Genomic DNA, 19,967 nt, shown 5'->3' on the forward strand with positions numbered 1-19,967 from the left:
ACATTCCTTATGATTGTGTCAGTTGCTCTGTAGCTTCGCTAATACTTGATACCATCAGTCTTTTCCACTTTTATCATCCTAGTATGTGGTAGGCATTTCATTGTGATTTTAATTAACTTTTTCCCAATAATGAACTTGAGAATCTTCTCATATGTTTGTTGGTATCTTGAATTTCCATTTTTGTGAAGAGTGTATTCAGGTCTCATCTCATTTTTCTTTTTTTTAAAAAACTCAATTTGTTAGGAGGCCTGAATTTGCTAAATATGTGCTCTTCTACGGTTATATATGTTGTAAATATCCTTCATTCTGTGGCTTGCTCTCTCATTCTCTTAAAGATTTTTTTAAGTGAATCATAGTTCTTGATGAAGTTCAGTATGTCATTCTTTTACTTTATGATTTAAGAAACATAATTTATACCCTGTTTAAAAAACCTTTCTCTGTCTCACAGTTATGAGATTTTCTTTTGTGTTATCTTTAGCAGCTTTTTTGTCTTACCTTTTGCATTCAGATATGCAATCTGTCTGGCATCAATTTTTTAAACATTGTTTAATTTGACATTAGTTAGAAAAAAAAATTTGCAATAGTACAAAGATATCCAGCTATTATTCTTCACCCAGACTTGCTAGATGTTAAATTACTATCACATAGACGGTCAAATATTGATACATAGATATAGAGAGTGATATGTTGGAGCCATCTTGTACTTATGTACAAAAGTGATTGTTCAAAATTCAGGCATTTTCAGGTCAGTTTTTAAACCATGGTGGCTTGTGGGGGAATGTGTATTCATTCCATAGAAATTAGCAAGTGTGACAAATCACTTCTCTTTTTTTTCACATATCAAATTTACTTAAAACAAGTGAAAATAGATACATAGGATTCATGTTGATGTATGGCAAAACCAATACAATATTGTTAAGTAAAAAAAAAAATAGAAAATAAAACAAGTGGGTATTTGTGGTCACAAGATGAGAACATAGGAACTGAGTAGTAGCAAAATTAAAAGAAATTGATTGAAAGAAGCTGACAGTTCTCTGGGCAGGAATGAAAGGAACTTTTAGGTTTCCAGATGCAACATTTTAGTTGCATGACTGAAGTTTCCAGTTTGCAAGCTGAAGTAAAACCAGCTGCTTTGCATGTAGTGTGAATATGGCCATACAAGAAAGCAATCCAAGATAACTGTAGGGGGCGAGGGTTTGATACCAGTCATGGAACTGAGATCCCACATGCCGTGCAGCACGGCCAAGATGAATAAGTAAAAACAAAATTCCATTTAAAAAAGCTAAACATTTTGACCCTACTGAATTGTAGACTACTACACGCATCCAACAATGTTTATTTTACCTTTCAGTATAGATTTGATAAAATTTATGATTGACCTCAGTTGTGCTCATTTTGACATGTAATTTGCTGACATTGGTTGATGTTATACATGGTAGATTGATACTACCTCAAATCTTTTGCTTTTTATTAAAATAAATAACAGGTGATACTGTGTATACAGTTAAAGTGTTCTAAATGTATGAGCTTTTCTCACTGAAATGAGTTGGCTTATTGTAAGGTTCTTAGGAAGAAACAATAAAACCAGAATGACAGAAGACCAAAGCCAGAACTTAACACTTAAAATTTGAAGTTTCTTTTTCTAATCCTGAGGGAATTTTTCTACCATTTTGTTCTGTCTGAGGAATCAATAAAAGATTGTAGTTCTTGTGTAGTTCCTAGAGATTGATAGGGTGATGAGAGTTAATTGTTTCTTCATAAACACCTTCTCAGCTCAATTAAAAAGAATCAGTGATAGAGCTGCCTCACTCAGTCATGCATTTTAATTCTTATTCCAGGGTTTAGCTAAAGTGTAGTGGTGGTTAAATTAAATAAATGGTATGTAGAGATGGAAGGACTAGACAGACAGACATGGAATTTAAATAGAAGCTCCTGATAACATATCTTGATTTGCTGTCTACATTGACAGATGGTTGGTAAACAAGAAATGTGTTTCCCTAAGTGATCTGTTGACAGAAAAAGAGTCAGAATATCTCTTTATCTTGAATGCATTGTATTTTAGTGTATTTTTAAGGATGTACATACAAATGGCTATATATTTTTGTTTTTCAGAGTTGGAGGGTTATCCGGTATATTAATGTCTTATTGATAATGGCAGAACATCCACCACTACTGGATACAACTCAGATTTTAAGTAGTGATATTTCTCTTCTGTCTGCCCCTATTGTAAGTGCAGATGGAACACAACAGGTAAGGAAACTGAAATGTTTATTTTCTAATATCTAGTACACATGTATTTCTTTCAGAAGAATGCAAAATTTAGAACAGAATGCAGCATCACAACAATGGGTTCCTGTTAATATTTTAAAATCCAGTTGACACTGTTGTTCTGGTTTCATAGGAAAATGAAATGAGACTGTTTTTGAAGCTGCTTCTAAAATGTCTCACTAATTAATGGTTAAATTTCTTGTGTTTCTATTTAGTTGCCACTGAACTTGTTTTTAACATTTTACTTTAGGCAAACAGTATACTAGTCCCTGAACGTTTTTTAACTAAGTTTAACCTTGTGCCTCAATGGTTATTATAGATCATTACTTCAAATCACTATGAAATCATGATTTAATTATATGATTAAATGACTGCCTGCATTATATTATAATAAAATATTTTCTTCTCACCAGAATCCCTCTCCCCGCTAAAAGCAAACACACAATTCCTGGTGTGTTTTTCTCCCAGGGCTTTATAAATAAAGTTCTGTTATTTCGTTGATGCCTCATTCCCTCAGAAATCCTAAAGGGGTGAGAATGATGGGCTTTCATAAGTACCTGTGATGTGCCAAGCTGTGTACTTAATTCTCACGGCTACCTTGTATGGTCTGGATTTTAATGTTGTGAGTAAGGAAACAAAGATTAAGGACATAATAAATAATAATGAGGGAAGAGAAGGAACAATTCAGCTTCTCACTATGGGAAAAAACATGCGCTAAGAACTTTATGATCTTATTTAATTTTTTCAGCAATCCTGTCCCTATTGCAGATGAAACAAAATGAGTCTCAGAAAGGCCCAAGATCACACAAAGCTTTTTTGCTCCATTATTCATATTGCTTCCTTGGGAAACTAAGAGAAATATAATCATGTTTTGTTATTTTATAAACTTAGTATCTACAGTGGGCAATTATTTGCTTACCAGATAACGAACTACTTTGTTCACTTTGCTATTGAAAAATTGAGTGATGAGCTTGTGTTCTACATTTTTCTGTTTTGAATAAACGTGGTATGAAAAGTATACACTGGTTTTTATTTTCACGAATGCTCTGATAGCTTGTAGCAACAACTTCATTTCACTAAAGTTGCTTTTTATGATAAAATTCAAGTCCGTTAAACAGGCTTTTCCTCCCTTAAAAATAATAGATGTGGCAGATATTCGTTTACTTCAAGGCTCTGGGAGTGCCTTTTATCATTGTTGCCTCAGGCAAATCACTGGCTTCAAGTTGTTTATAGTGTAATACAAGAAAGAATCTGAAGCTGTTAATTACAGTACACTGATGTAGTTCCTATAGTATATAGTCTGTTAAAGGGAAGACAATAGGCTGAAACAAGACCAGCATGCCCTCTTATGACTTATTTCTTTCTTTTCTTTCAAAAGAAGATTCTTTTGGCAGAATTTTTCTTGAGATCTTAAGAGCACCATGGCTAGCGTATAGTAGTGATTGTGTAGACGGATACAGAGAAAGGAGCTGGGAATAGAAGAGCATACTAGAGCAAGATTTGAAGGATCAGGTGGAGTCAGTAGCTCTAGAAGACAGGTTTTTAGGTAGGCTTTGAAGTCAGATGTCAAGAGGTGGAATAAAGCCTTAAATTCTAACTAGCACTCTTTGCTAGTTAGGGGAGAGATATCAGTGAGTGGAACGAGCATAGGATTGGTCGATAGATTTGATTTGGGTGACTTAAGACAAATAATTTAACTTCTTTCTGAGAGAGAGGTAATAATAACTGCTTACAGTAGGTGTACCTTTGAAGGTGAAATGAGCTTCAGTAAATATTTTCTGAATTTAAATTGAAGCACTCAGTGAATGCTTAAAAGACTGAAGAAACTCTATAGGTATGTCAGTCAGGACTTAAGTCAACAGATGTAGTTATAGTAAGCTGAGAAATAATCATGACTGATACTGAGTATAAGTGTAACAAAATAGACCAATAGCTATGGTAGACTGTAAGGAGCTGAAGCTAACAATAAGTAGGTAACAATTGACAACACACATCTCTTTGTCTTAACTCAGGAACTTAGTGCTATGCCAAGCATGGCCAAACTAAGAGCTTGCCTGTGGTGATATGACACCACCTGGTTGGTGCCCAGAGTAAAGAGGCAAGCTGAAGACAGTTCCTGACAGAAGGAAGTCTTGTGTACATGCATGATGTTAACAATTTAGGATAACAGACAGGTTGTCCTTTGTCTTTACTGTCTTGGGAATATCATTCTGTTTCTTCTTGGGAATATGAGATGATTTCTGTTCCGCCTCTTGAGATCAAATTAATTTTCTTATGGTTGACCATCCAGATTATCTAAAATACTCATCAATATTTTCTTACTTTTTTATAGCAAATGCATTTTATACAATGTCACATACATAGTGGGTCTTTTGGCTTATGAATTGCACTGGAAGGAATCACTCCTGACATCATTACTGCTAGTGTTGCTTTTAGGGAAGCTATGATAGACATTTATCTTTCATTTTGACTGGCAGCACCTGAACTGTTTTTTGTGTTTGAAAATTTTAATTCATCTTTTTAAAATTTTTGGAGTGTTTTAGGTTTACAGAAAAATTGAGCTGAGAGGTTTTCTCATTGACATCTTACACACAGTTTCCCTTAATATTAACATCTTATAGGAACATTTGTTGCAATTAATAAACCAATGTGCTTAGCTGCTCGGTTGTATCTGACTGTTTGTGACCCCATGGACTGTAGCTTGCCAGGCTCCTCTGTCCACAGGGATTCTCCAGGCCGGAATACTGGAGTGGGTAGCCTTTCCCTTCTCCAGAGCATCTTCCCAACCCAGGGACCAAACCCAAGTCTCCCACACTGCAGGCAGATTCTTTTCATCTGAGCCACCAGGGAAGCCCAATAAATAAACCAATAATAACCAGTATTGATACATTATTGTATCAATAAACCAATATTGATACATTATTAAGTTCCACAGTTTACATTAGGGTTCATTCTTGGCATTGTACAATTCTGTGGGTTTTGGGAAATGTGTAATACTATGTATCATTATTATAGTATTATACAGAACAGTTTAACTTCCTTAAAACTCCCCAGTGCTCCATTATTCCTCCCTCACTCCCCACCCCCTGAGACTTTGGCAAATAGCTGTATTTTTACTGTTGCTATAGTTTTTATCTTTTTCTGGAATATCTTATAGTTTGAATCATGCAGTATGTAGCCTTTCAGACCAACTTCTTTCACTTAGCAATATGATCTAGAAAGTTTCTTTTTGTGGCTGTTTCAGTAGCTCATTTCTTTTTATTATTGTATGAATGATACTGTTGTATCAACATTGTATGATTGTATTGTATGAATAATACATTATATGAATGGTGCTTCATTGTATGAATGTACTGCTTAATTCATTTACCTATGAAAGGACAGCTTGGTGGTTTGTAGTTTCTGGCAATTATAAGTAAAAGTGCTTTAAACATTTATGTGTAGGTTTTTGGTTAGACATAAGTTTTCAACTAGTTGGATAAATATCTAGGAACATCATTGCTCGATCTGTGTTTAGCTCTATAAGAAACTAACAAGCTGTTTTCCAGAGTGGCTATGTCATTTCACATCTTCAGGCATGTGCTTGATCTGAGATTGTATCTTTTCTTGGTAAAGCCCTTATGAGTGCTCCTCCTACCCTGTTAGAACCCACACGTGTGCTTTAGGGAATTTGAGCTTTAAAGTACATAATATGCTCTTAGTTCTAGTCACTATTGGTACCAACAAAATGAAAGTGCAGATATTTTGGTTTCTTGTGTGGTTCAGCACTTTCCTATTTTAACTTTACCTTCTCTAATTTCTGTTCATTTACCTTCCAAAAATATTGAATGCATGTAAACTTTTGGTAATCTGATCACACGGACCACAGCCTTGTCTAAATGAAACTAAGCCATGCCATGTGGGGCCACCTCAGACAGGTCATGGTGGAGAGGTCTGACAGTGTGGTCCACTGGAGAAGGGAATGGCAAACCACTTCAGTATTCTTGCCTTGATAACCCCATGAACAGTATGAAAAGGCAGAAAGATAGGATACTGAAAGATGAACTCCCCAGGTCAGCAGGTGCCCAATATGCTGCTGGAGATCAGTAGAGAAATAACTCCAGAAAGAATGAAGGGATGGAGTTAAAGCAAAAACAACACCCAGTTGTGGATGGGACTGGTGATAAAAGCAAGGTCCAATGCTGTGAAGAGCAATATTGCATAGGAACATGGAATGTCAGGTCCATGAATCAAGGCGAATTGGAAGTGGTCAAACAGGAGATGGCAAGAGTGAACGTCAATGGCAAAAACAAGACTGGGAGCTGACTGTGGCTCATATCATGAACTCCTTATTGCCAAATTCAGACTGAAATTGAAGAAAGTGGGGGAAACCACTAGACCATTCAGGTATGACCTAAATCAAATCACTTATGACAATACAGTAGAAGTGAGAAATAGATTTAAGGGACCAGATCTGATAGACAGAGTGCCTTATGAACTATGGACAGAGGTTCATATCATTGTACAGGAGACAGGAATCGAGACCATCCCGAAGAAAAAGAAATGCAAAAAAGCAAAATGGATGTCTGAGGAGGCCTTACAAAAAGCTGTGAAAAGAAGAGAAGCAAAAAGCAAAGGAGAAAGGAAAGATATGAATGCAGAGTTCCAGAGCATAGCAAGGAGAGATAAGAAAGCCTTCCTCAGCGATCAGTGCAAAGAAATAGAGGAAAACAATAGAATGGGAAAGACTAGAGATCTCTTCAAGAAAATTAGAGATACCAAGGGAACATTTCATGCAAAGATGGGCTCAATAAAGGACAGAAATATTATGGACCTAACAGAAGCAGAAGATATTAAGAAGAGGTGGCAAGAATACACAGAAGAACTGTACAAAAAAGATCTTTATGACCCAGATAATCATGATGGTGTGATCACTCATACTCACCTAGAGCCAGACATCCTGGAATGTGAAGTCAAGTAGGCCTTAGGAATCATCACTATGAACAAAGCTAGTGGAAGTGATGGAATTCCAGCTGAGCTATTTCAAATCCTAAAAAATGATGCTGTGAAACGGCTGCACTCAATATGCCAGCAAATTTGGAAAACTCAGCAGTAGCCACAGGACTGGAAAAGGTCAGTTTTCATTCCAGTCCCAAAGAAAGGCAATGCCAAAGAAGGCTCAAACTACCGCACAATTACACTCATCTCACACACTAGTAAAGTAATGCTCAAAGTTCTCCAAGCCAGGCTTCAGCAATATGTGAACTGTGAAGTTCATTCCAGATGTTCAGGCTGGTTTTAGAAAAGGCAGAGGAACCAGAGATCAAATTGCCAACATCTGCTGGATCGTGGAAAAAGCAAGAGAGTCCCAGAAAACCATCTATTTCTGCTTTATTGACTATGCCAAAGCCTTTGACTGTGTGGATCACAATAAACTGTGGAAAATTCTGAAAGAGATGGGAATACCAGACCACTTACCTGCCTCTTGAGAAACCTATATGCAGGTCAGGAAGCAACAATTAGAACTGGACATGGAACAACCAACTGGTTCCAAATAGGAAAAGGAGTATGTCAAGGCTGTATATTGTCACCCTGCTTATTTAACTGATATGCAGAGTACATCATGAGAAACACTGGGCCAGAGGAAGCACAAGCTGGAGTCAAGATTGCCAGGAGAAATATCAATAACCTCAGATATGCAGATGACACCACCCTTATGGCAGAAAATGAAGAAGAACTAAAGAGCCTCTTGATAAAAGTGAAAGAGGAGAGAAAGCGTTGGCTTAAAGCTCAACATTCAGAAAACTAAGATCATGGCATCTCGTCCCATCACTTCATGACAAATAGATGGGGAAACAATGGAAACAGTGGCTGACTTTATTTTTGGGGGCTCCAAAAATCACCATCACTGCAGATGGTGATTGCAGCCATGAAATTAAAAGACGCTTACTTCTTGGAAGGAAATTTATGACGAACCTAGACAGCATATTAAAAAGCAGATATTACTTTGTCAACAAAGGTCCGTCTAGTCAAGGCTATGGTTTTTCCAGCAGTCCTGTATGGATGTAAGAGTTGGATTTGAAGAAAGCTGAGTGCTGAAGAATTGATGCTTTTGAACTGTGGTGTTGGAGAAGACTCTTGAGAGTCCCTTGGACTGCAAGGAGATCCAACCAGTTCATCCTATAGGAGATCAGTCCTGGATGTTCATTGGAAGGACTGATGTCGAAGCTGAAACTCCAATACTTATGCCACCTGATGCAAAGAGCTGACTCGTTTGAAAAGATCCTGATGCTGGGAAAGATTGAGGGCAGGAGGAGAAGGGGACACCAGAGGATGAGATGATTGGATGGCATCACCAACTCGATGAACATAGGTTTGGGTGACTCCAGGAGTTGGTGATGGACAGGGAGGCCTGGCATGATGCAGTTCATGAGGTCGCAGAGTCAGACACGACTAAGCGACTGAACTAAACGGAAACTTTTGGTTAAGGTCTTTCAAAACTCAGTGCCTATCTAGTGTCTTTATCAGAATCTTCTCTATTTCATTAATTTATTAATTGTTATTTTATAAATCTCCATTACTATTTTATCTCACTTGTCCCTGTAGGATTTTAATTTATGGAGGTGACTTGAGTAATGACATAGAGAGACTAAATTTATGTTACTTATATTTCCTGAAAGAAGAGAGCATGCCATGCCATGTTGGGCCACAGGGAAAACACCAGATTTTGGTCCGGAAGCAGAAGCAGAAACAGGCAGAAAGCTTAGACCAAAGCCATTAATTAGTGCTTTCTCAGGAAAGACACAACAGGGTAAACAGCTTTGGATTGGCTGTTCATTAATTGTGGCAGGGAAGAAATAACTATTGATCAGGTTGTGGAGAACAGGGCACTGTTGTTCACTGTTGATAAGAATGTAAATTGTTGCAGACATTATGGAAAACAATATGGAGATTCCTCAAAAAATTAAAAATAGAACTACCACATGATCCTGCAATTTTACCTCTGGTATTTATCTGAAGTAAGTGAAGTCAGTGTCTCAAAGAAGATATATGTACCCCTGTATTGTGTTTGTTACAGCATTATTTGCAATAGAGAAGACATGGTATGGTCTCACTTATATATGGAATATACATTTTTTATTAATTAATTTGTTTTAATTGGAGGCTAACTACTTTACAGTATTGTGGTTGTTTCTGCCATACATTGACATGAATCAGCCTCAGTGTACACGTGTTCCCCATCCTGAATCCCCCCTCCCCATCCCGTCCCTCTGGGTTGTCCCAGTGCACCGACTTTGAGTGCCCTGTCTCACGCATTGAACTTGGGCTGGCGATCTGTTTCACATGTGGTGATACACGTTTCAGTGCTGTTCTCTCAAATCATCCCACCCTCGCCTTCTCCCACTGAGTCCAAAAGACTCTTCATATCTGTGTGTCTTTGGCTGTCTCATGTATAGGGCCGTTCAGTTCAGTTCAGTCGCTCAGTTGTGTCCGACTCTTTGAAACCCCATGGACTGCAGCACACCAGGCCTCCCTGTCCATCACCAGCTCCTGGAGTTTACCCAAACTTATGCCCGTCGAGTCAGTGATGCCATGCAACCATCTCATCCTCTGTCATCCCCTTCTCCTCCTGCCTTCAGTCTTTCCCAGCATCAAAGTCTTTTCAGATGAGTCAGTTCTTCACATCAGGTGGCCAGAGTATTGGAGTTTCAGCTTCAGCATCAGTTCTTCCGATGAATATTCAGGACTGACTTCCTGTAGGATGGACTGGGAGGGTCGTCATTACCATCTTTCTACATTCCATATATATGCATTAATATATTGTGTTGGTGTTTTTCTTTCTGACTTACTTTACACTGTATAATAGGCTCCAGTTTCATCCACTTCATTAGAACTGATGCAATGCATTCTTTCTAATAGCTGAGTAATATTTATATAGAATATATTTTTAAATGAGCTCATAGATACAGAGAACAGATTGGTTATTGCAGACGTGGGGAATTAGGGTGGTGGGCAAACAGGGTGAATATGGCCAAAATATACAAACTTCCAGTTATAAGATAAATAAATCCTAGGAATGTGATGTACAGCAGAATGACTGTAGTTAGCAGCACCATATTTGAAAGTTGCTTTTGTCAGGAGGAGGAAAAGGCAACCCAATCCAGTATCCTTGCCTAGAAAATCTCATGGACAGAGGGCTGCAGTCCATGGGGTCGCAAAGAGTCGGGCACGACTGAGCGACTGACACACTTACTTACTTTGACTGTGTGGATCACAATAAACTGTGGAAAATTCTGAAAGAGATGGGAATACAGACCACCTGACCTGCCTCTTGAGAAACCCATATGCAGGTCAGGAAACAACAGTTAGAACTGGACATGGAACAACAGACTGGTTCCAAATAGGAAAAGGAGTACGTCAGGGCTGTATATTGTCACCCTAGTTATTTAACTTACATGCAGAGTACATCATGAGAAACGCTGGGCTGGAAGAAACACAAGCTGGAATCAAGATTGCTGGGAGAAATATCAATAACCTCAGGTATGCAGATGACACCACCCTTATGGCAGAAAGTGAAGAGGAACTGAAAAGCCTCTTGATGAAAGAGGAGAGTGAAAAAGTTGGGTTAAAGCTCAACATTCAGAAAACGAAGATCATGGCATCCAGTCCCATCACTTCATGGGAAATAGATGTGGAAACAGTGTCAGACTTTATTTTTGGGGGGCTCCAGAATCACTGTAGATGGTGAGTGCAGCCATGAAATTAAAAGACGCTTACTCCTTAGAAGAAAAGTTATGACCAACCTAGATAGAATATTGAAAAGCAGAGACATTACTTTGCCAACCAGGGTCTGTCTAGTCAAGGCTATGGTTTTTCCAGTGGTCATGTATGGATGTGAGAGTTGGACTGTGAAGAAAGCTGAGTGCCAAAGAATTGATGCTTTTAAACTGTGGTGTTGGAGAAGACTCGAGAGTCCCTTGGACTGCAGGGAGCTCCAACCAGTCCATTCTGAAGGAGATCAGTCCTGGGTGTTTATTGGAAGGAATAATGCTAAAGCTGAAACTCCAGTACTTTGGCCACCTCATGTGAAGAGTTGACTCATTGGAAAAGACTCTGATGCTAGGAGGGATTGGGGGCAGGAGGAGAAGGGGACGACGGAGGATGAGACAGGTGGATGGCATCACTGACTCGATGGATGTGAGTCTGAGTGAATTCCGGGAGTTGGTGATGGACAGGGAGGCTTGGCGTGCTGCGATTCATGGGGTCACAGAGAGTCGGACACGACTGAGCGACTGAACGGAAGAGAGTAGATCTTAAAAGTTATCATCACAAGAAAAAGCTTGTAACAGTGTGGTGGTAGATGTTAACTAAACTTACTGTGGTAATTACCTTGTAATATATTCATATCAAATCATGCTGTACACTTAAAACTACCAATACAGTGTTTTGTCAATTAAATATCAATATTAATAAAAAAATGATTCTGGCAGATTTGGGGCTATACAGGTGGTCTTTAGTTGCCTGTTACTTGGCCCTGGGATGATTTAGAGCATTAGAAATATTGGCTTGTAAGAGTTCAGTAAGGGGGTTAGTTGTAGACTTGTAATTGGTTGGTTTGCATATGAGGGGTGTGCTCCTGACTGAGCCCTTTGCCACTTCTAAGAATTGGTTAGTCCTGGGATGGGCAGTCTCTTCCCTACCCAGCTCAACCATAAATGCCAAAGCATCAAGAACACAGAAACTAAGAAAATATGGTTAAAGTAATTGGTCCTGTGATAAACAGATGCCAGGAAGAGAATTTAAGAAAACAGGGAACATGCCCTCAGCTTACTCTTTTCAAAACATGTTTAAATTGTAAACTATAACCTATATAGATAGAGAAGTACATAAAACAAAGATATAATATAGCACATGACTATAAAACATAAATTCTTATAACTGTTAGCCAGACTAACTGCAAACATCCTAGAAATCCCCTGTGTGTTCCTTCTACCTCACAATACCCTCCATATTTGGAGGTTACCATTATCTTTACTTTTATGGGAATTACTGCCAGACTCTTCTTTATAGTTTTATGTATGTACATATCACTAAGCAATAATGGTTTAGATTTGCCTATTCTTGACCTTTAAAGTAATCTTTACTATAGCTGATCTTTTGTGTCTTCCTGGTTTTATCCAACAGTGTGATTCATTTATTGTTGTATGTTGCTGAAATGTGTTCTTTTCCTTGCTGTATAGGATTCCATGTATGGATTTACAGCAGTATATTCACTTATCTCTTCTATTCTTGATGAACATCTAGGCAGTTTCTAGTTTGTTGCTGTTTTTTTTCTTTCGATTTGTCAAAACCCTTTGTATATATTCTGGATATAAACCTTTTATCAGGCACCAGTGTAGTGAATTGGAGAAGGCAATGGCACCCCACTCCAGTACTCTTGCCTGGAAATTCCCATGGGCGGAGGAGCCTGGTGGGCTGCAGTGCATGGGGTCGCTCACAGTTGAACACAACTGAGCAACTTCCCTTTCGCTTTTCACTTTCATGCATTGGAGAAGGAAATGGCAACCCACTCCAGTGTTCTTGCCTGGAGAATCCCAGGAACGGGGGAGCCTGATGGGCTGCCGTCTCTGGGGTCGCACAGAGTCAGACATGACTGAAGCGACTTAGCAGCAGCAGTGTAGTGAATGTTTTCTCTTATCCTTGTAACCACACTTTTCAGTATCTTGATGAACAATTCTTAATTTTAATGTAGTCACATTTATCAGTTCTTTTATCTATTTGTGTTTTTTGTTTGTTTAAAAAATTCTTCCCTACACTGAGGTAATGAAAATGCTTTTCTACATTATCTTCTAAAAAGTATGGTTTTACTTTAAACATTTTATTCAAAAATTCACTGGAGTTTTCTTCTGTGAATTGTGTTAATTTGATTATTTTTCCATATATATATCTAATTATCTCACACCATTTATTGAAACAACCGTCATTTTCCTGTTGCTTCACAGTGATATTTATGCTATAAATTAAGTGACCATAAATCTGTGGAATCTTTCCTGAATTATTAATTCTATTCTGTTGATCTGTTTTGATTATCCCTGTGCCAAGAACACACCAATACTTTAAATGATGTCTTGGAATCTGGTAGGGCAAACTGTCTCACTTTGTTGTTCTTTGAGAGTGTTTTGACATGCTTGGCCTTTGCGTTACATACAAATTTTAGAAATAGCCTCTCAGTACACACAGACACAGCCTTCTGAGATTCAGATTTGGATTACTTTGCATCTGTAGATCAAATTAGGAAAGAATTGACATCTTTACAGTATCGAACCTTTTAGTCCTTAAAGTTCAAGTTGGTATATCTAAGCTGTTATAAATTGTATGCATGTATATGAAATATCATGTTCTGTTGTTGGTAAATAGAAACACAGCTTATTTTTATATATTGCTTAGTATCTAGTAACCTTGCAGGATAATAATCTTTTATTATATTTTTATTACAAGAGAGTGGTATCCCTCCCATTTTTATCCCTTGACTCTTGGACTTGGACTGGCTATGAGAGAAACAGCAACATATATTGGACACCAATTTAGAGCATATGCCACCTCCTAGGAAACCTTGCTCCAGCCCTGCAATGTATTGACGCTTAGCTGTTTCTATAACTTGAAACATGAAATTTTTTACATTATTTTAGTGAAATATTTATGAGTATACACACACACTTAAACCTGTTGTGGAAGACAGAATCATCAAATCTAAAGGGAACAGCATCTTAGTGAAATAAAGCATAATGGTCATGGAATTTTGATGGACTCTGATCTAAAAACAATAGATATTCTATTAAATTAACTCCTGGATAGTATACAGTCAGAATAATTCCTAATTCTCTAGTTAAGGAACTCTGTACTTAGTCAGCTCCTGTGCCCCAGAATCATGTAAGAATTGTTGACTTTTAAGAAATGTAAGTTGGACTGAAGTGAGGAAGAAGTAAAGAATAACTGGTAAGCAGCACTAAATAAATAAGGAAGTGCATTCAACTGAAATTTATCCATGGGATACTGAAAATTCTTTAAAGTGAATCTGATTATAAACTTCTGTAATAAGAGACATTAAATGAAAAGGAGGCTTCTTACAAAGATGATTTTCCCCATGATCTTTTGTATGTTCTTACGTTAGCTTAATACAAATAGAGATTTTTTTTTTGTCACAAACTATATAGATGTTTGTAGAACTAGAAGTTGAATTCTGCTTTTTCAGTTCTCATAATGTTTCCCTTTCAATAATAAACTTATGGTTGTTTTATATTCAAGTGCTGTTGTATATCTACTTAGTGCCAGATAGAACGCCCAGGATTCAAATTCCTGAAATGCATTTATGTGATATTTCAAAAAAGAACATTTTGAAAATCAGACAAATATGCACACGTATATAAATACATGACAGAAAATTATACAAGAAATTATAAGCAGGGACTGACCCCAGTAGAAGAGTTTACATTTTATACAACATTTTGTACTGTTTGAGTATTTTTTTACTCTTGTGGATTTATTACTTTTTAAACAAAAAAAAGTTCTAACAATTTGAAAAAGGTAAAAAGCTATGCAGTTCCAAGTGTACATACACATATATCACAGGAAGAAAAGCTCTGTACACATACATATCCATTTATTAACAGTAGTTCTTAGGAAAGAGGAGTTTGTTGGCAAGAGGTTAAAATTTTGCTTTATCTGAAATGTTTAAGATTTTAAGAATGTCTTTATTTAAAACCAACATAAGTCAGAGAAGTGCACAAATCATTTCTGTACAGGCCAATTAAGAAAACTAAAAGGAGTGTAACCCCTGTAGCCATCCTCAGGTCAAGCAGTAGTACTTTACCAGCACCCCCAAGAGGCTTCTTGGGAAGGATTTGAAAGGTAATCAATCCCAAGAAGTCTCTTGGGAAGGATTATGCTTTTAATCCTTCCGAGAAGTATTCCCTCTCTCCCAAAGATTATCTATCCCTTTTTACTTCCCCAAACCAAAGATTAGTTTTGCCCGTCTTTGAACTTTACATAAGTAGAATTATACAGTATGCATTATTTTGGTCAACATTCATTCCTGTTACCATTCATAGCTGTTCATAGTATTTGCTGTATAATATTCCATCCTATAAATATGCCTCAGTTGCTTCAATTTATTGTTGATGGAAAATTGGGTTGTTTCCGGTTTTTGCTTACCACAAGTGATTTCTTCAAGAACATTCCTGTACACAACTTCTGCACATGTGTATGCTTTTCTTTGGGGTATATACCTGGTAATGGAGTGCATGGGTCATAGGGAATATATTAACATATGTTCAAGTAGTAACTGCTGTTATTTTTGTTAGTTTATTTCTAGTTATATATCCCCAATACCTCAAATACAATTGAACTCTTCTCATATTCCCTCAAACACCAAGCTTTTATTGCTGCTTCAGTTTTTCCTTATAGTAGAGGACTATAATTTTCCCCAAATAGCTGCTGCTTCCTTCTAGGGTAAGATTATTTTTTCCTGTCCTACTATTGGCAAAAAAAAAAAAAAAAAAAGGTTTGCAAAGAGACAGCACCAGTTCCACAAGCAGTATGTTTTTGGCTATTGCTCTGCAGTCAAATCAACATTTGGAATTCTCTGTTTGTTTCATTTTATCTATTATCATGATAGATATATATATATACTATTTGAATTTTAAAGGAAATATCCACATGCCTCTTGTGGAAACAAAAATAGATGTGCCTCCACTTGGGGAATATCTGAATAAAATACCTATTATTAGTAAACATCAGTTCCAGTGTGTCATAAGTATCTGTGAACATACAATTGACCGCTTATTGGTCTGTGTATCTATGTGTGCTTCCCTAATGGCTCAGTCGGTAAAGAGTCTGCCTGAAGCGCAGGAGAACCAGGCTTGATCCCTGGTTCAGGAAGATCCCCTGGAAAAGGGCATGGCAACCCACTCTAGTATTCTTCCCTGGAGAATCCCATGGGCAGAGGAGCCTAGTGGGCTACGGTCCATGCAGTCACAAAGAGTTGGACACTACTGAGCAACTTAACACATGCCTATGTAATATAAAAACTGATGTTTTAAAACTAAAACCACTGGTAAACTTAACTGGCACATTAATGACTGCTTAGTGTATAAGGAAAGAATTTCATGTTAGCTGCAAAGTTGGCAACAAAGTGCCTGTATGTAACAAAGTACCCTATCTTCTTGGGATGATTCATTGGACTAATTAAGGGTTTTGGGAGAAAAAGGAGTTTGGAACTGTTTTGAAGAAGGGAAATGCTAATTAAAACCTTAGTGATAATGTAAATATTAAGAAACCTGAAATATAGTAAGTCTGTGGAGCAGTGGAATCCTTCATACACTGCTGGTGCAAGTCTTTTTGGAAGTAGGCTGGCAATATTTAATAAAGAAAAAATGCAGACCTAAAATCTAATATAATATTCTTCTAGGTAGTTATCCTACAGAAAATCTTATACATGTATACAAGGGCACATGTGCGTGCCTATTCATTGCTTTGTAATAACAAGAAAACAAGAAGTAGTATAAATATCTAACAGTAGAGAAATGAATAGGATTTAGAGGATTCATATGATAGAATGCCTGTGTGTGTGCTGTCACTTCAGTCATGTCTGACTCTTTGATACCCCATGGACTGTAGCCCACCAGGCTCCTCTGACCATGGGTTTATCCAGGCAAGAGTACTGGATTGGGTTGCCATGCCTTCCTGCAAGGGATCTTCCCGACCCAGGGATCAACCATGTGTCACTTCTGTCTCCCGCATTGGCATGTGGGTTCTTTACCATTAGTGCCACCTGGGAAGCCTCATATGATGGAATGCTAGAATATGATCACCAGTATTCCATTGTCTGAACCTATACTATGGCTAAATCTTAAAAAGTAAAAGGGTGCATGAAACAGCAAATTAGAAAGGGATATTATATATGATCATTATATTACTATAATGATGCCACTGACATAAACTGGAAAAGAAAAAGCCTTACAAATCAATAGTTATGTATCAGTACTAATATTAGATATATACAAACATGAATATTGAACAAAAATGAAAAATACACCGCAAGTTTAGGAAAAAATTAACTATAAACACATTTCTTTTTTCCAAAGAGCTTCTGATGCAACATTGTAAATCTGTCAGATCTTGTATTCAGAATATTTACAGAACTCTTAGAACTCAGCAATGAAAAGACAACCCAATTAAAAACTGGGCAAAGGTTTTGAATGCTCATTTCTTCAAAGAAGCTATGTCCATGACCAATAAGTACATTAAAAGTTGTTCAACATCATTAATGTTTCAGTTCAGTTCAGTCGCTCGGTCGTGTCTGGCTCTTGGTGACCCCATGGACTGCAGCACGCCAGGCCTCCCTATCCATCACCAACTCCTGGAGCTTGCTCAAACTCATGTCCATTTAGTCAGTGATGCCATCCAACCATCTCATCCTCTGTCATCCCCTTCTCCTTCCACCTTCAGTCTTTCCCAGCCTCAGGGTCTTTTCAAAACAGTCGGTTTTTTGCATCAGGTGGCCAAAGTATTGGAGTTTCAGCTTCAGCATCTGTCCTTCCAGTGAATATTCAGTACTGATTGCCTTTAGGATGGACTTTGGATCTCCTTGCGGTCCAAGGGACTCTCAAGAATCTTCTCCAACACCACAGTTCAAAAGCATCAATTCTTTGGCACTCAGCTTTCTTTATAGTCCAACTCTCACATCCATACATGACCACTGGGAAAACCATAGCCTTGATTAGGGGCTTCCCTGGTGGCTCAGAGGTTAAAGCATCTGCCTTCAAAAAAGGTAGACCTGGGTTTGATCCCTGGGTCTGGAAGATTCCCCTGGGGAAGGAAATGGCAACCCACTCCAGTATTGTTGCCTGGAGAATCCCATGGACGGAGGAGCCTGGTGGGCTACAGTCCACGGGGTCGCAAAGAGTTGGACACGACTGAGTGACTTCACTTTCTTTCTTTTTGGCATTAATGTTCAGTTAATTTAATTAATGTCATCATTAATGTTTAGAAAAATGCAAATGAAACCATACCCAGTAAAATGGCTAGAATAAAAAAGTCAAATAGTAGCAAGTGTTAACAAAAACATGGAAAAATTGGAACGTTCATACGCTGCTGGTGAGAATGTAAATTGGTCTATCCACTTTAAAAACAATCTGGCAATTCCCCAAACAATCAAAATGCAGTTATGATGTGACCCAGCAGTTTTTCTTCTAGGTATTTACTCAAGAGAAGTGAAAACATATGTCCATATAAAAATTTGTACAGCCTTTTTATTAATAGCCCAAAGGTGGTGACAATCCAAATGTCCATCAACAAATGAATAAACAAAATGTGATGCAGTGAAATGTTATTCTGCCATAAACTGTAATGAAGTATTCCACAGTCTAGATAAAAGATTAAATGCAAAACAAAAAGAATCCTAATTAAAGGAAAAGTTAATTGTTTTTGAGGGTCTGCTGTATATCAGGCACTATGCTGGCACTTTACATACAGTGTTTCTGTTAATCCTTCAAAAACACTACATTTTAGAAAAGAGGACACTAAAGTTCTTGGAGTTTAAATAATTTGTCTAAAAACCACATTTATTAAGCAATAGAGCAGAATTTCAGTATAGAATTGTCTGATTCCAAATTCATATTTTTCTATTATAGTGCTTTTATTTCTAAAAAAGCGATTGTGAAGACAGATGACCCTAATAGAAAGTATTTTCTGTTTATCACATTTTATATTGCATACCTTTTCTAGCTTAGCATTGTAGTTGGCTGTAACTAATTTCCCTTAATGATTCATCCGTATACCCTCAGCTCTGCAAAACATGCCTAACGTTTAGTATTTGCTCATTAATTACTTGTTAACAGATCTCAATTGTTTCTCTATATGCTGGTATTCTTACCTGAGTTTGAAAATGATTTTCCTTCATAGGACTAAGAATTAAACTCAAATTCATTAGTTTGATAGCTGCCCCTTTATTTACAGTTATTAATCTCTATGTAGACTTCAGCTGAAATGTGTTACATCAGCCGCCCCCTACAGATTGACAGCATCCAGTGAAGAACAAAGCATGATTCAAAGTTGTTAATAGTGAAGTCAGCTTAATAACATTTTGATGTTTAAGTAGTTCATGCTTGTTTGTGAAATCAATTTCCTGGCTTAATTTCTTAGGAAAATCATATAATGAGTTTAAATTTAGACATAATAAGATTGGGTATCTGTAGTTTATCAAGGTAAGTAAATCCAGAAATTAGTTGGAAATACAGTTTTGGAGTTTGGGGAATCTAGAGCTATACTCAGTAGCCATTAACTACATGTGGCTATTTAATTAAAATTAAGAAGATTAAAGAAGATGAGTTCTTCATTCTCATTGGTCACATTCCAAATGCTCAGTAGCGCTTGTGTACATTTTCAGGCCATGTATAGCCAAATACAGCTAGAGGCTATTATCAGACAGCACCATTATAGAATACATTTATCATCACAGAAAGTTTTATCAGCTAGCCTTGTTCTCAAAGCCAGAAGGAGAGATTTAGGAGCTATTTAGAGACTGAACACTAGTGAATTCAGCAAACATTTCTTCACCTTCTGTAGTCTCTGCATGTAAAAGTAAATAGACTAAAAAAAAAAAAAAGTAAATAGACTGAAGTAAAGGGCTCGTGTGTGTTGTAGCAGAGCTGACAACATGC

At 37.4% G+C, this 19,967-nt stretch overlaps 1 protein-coding gene across 9 annotated transcripts in view; it reads left to right on the forward strand.

The window, feature by feature from the left end:
• FNDC3A (fibronectin type III domain containing 3A) overlaps positions 1–19,967 on the forward strand; it is a 114,315-nt gene that overhangs the window by 19,847 nt on the left and 74,501 nt on the right. For 5 of the 9 annotated variants that reach the window (XM_042254706.1, XM_042254707.2, XM_027973564.3 and 2 more), the window contains exon 2: positions 2,113–2,250. The exons of 2 other annotated variants lie outside the window; for them this stretch is intronic. In XM_042254706.1, the coding sequence (XP_042110640.1) occupies positions 2,152–2,250 (99 nt within the window). In that variant the 5' untranslated portion in view covers positions 2,113–2,151. Of the gene's footprint in view, positions 1–2,022; positions 2,251–19,967 lie in introns of those variants that run through there. 2 more of the 9 variants (XM_060394335.1, XM_042254708.2) reach the window with 2 other exon arrangements.

Source organism: Ovis aries, chromosome 10 (genome assembly GCF_016772045.2).
Source record: "Ovis aries strain OAR_USU_Benz2616 breed Rambouillet chromosome 10, ARS-UI_Ramb_v3.0, whole genome shotgun sequence".
NCBI lineage: Eukaryota > Metazoa > Chordata > Mammalia > Artiodactyla > Bovidae > Ovis > Ovis aries.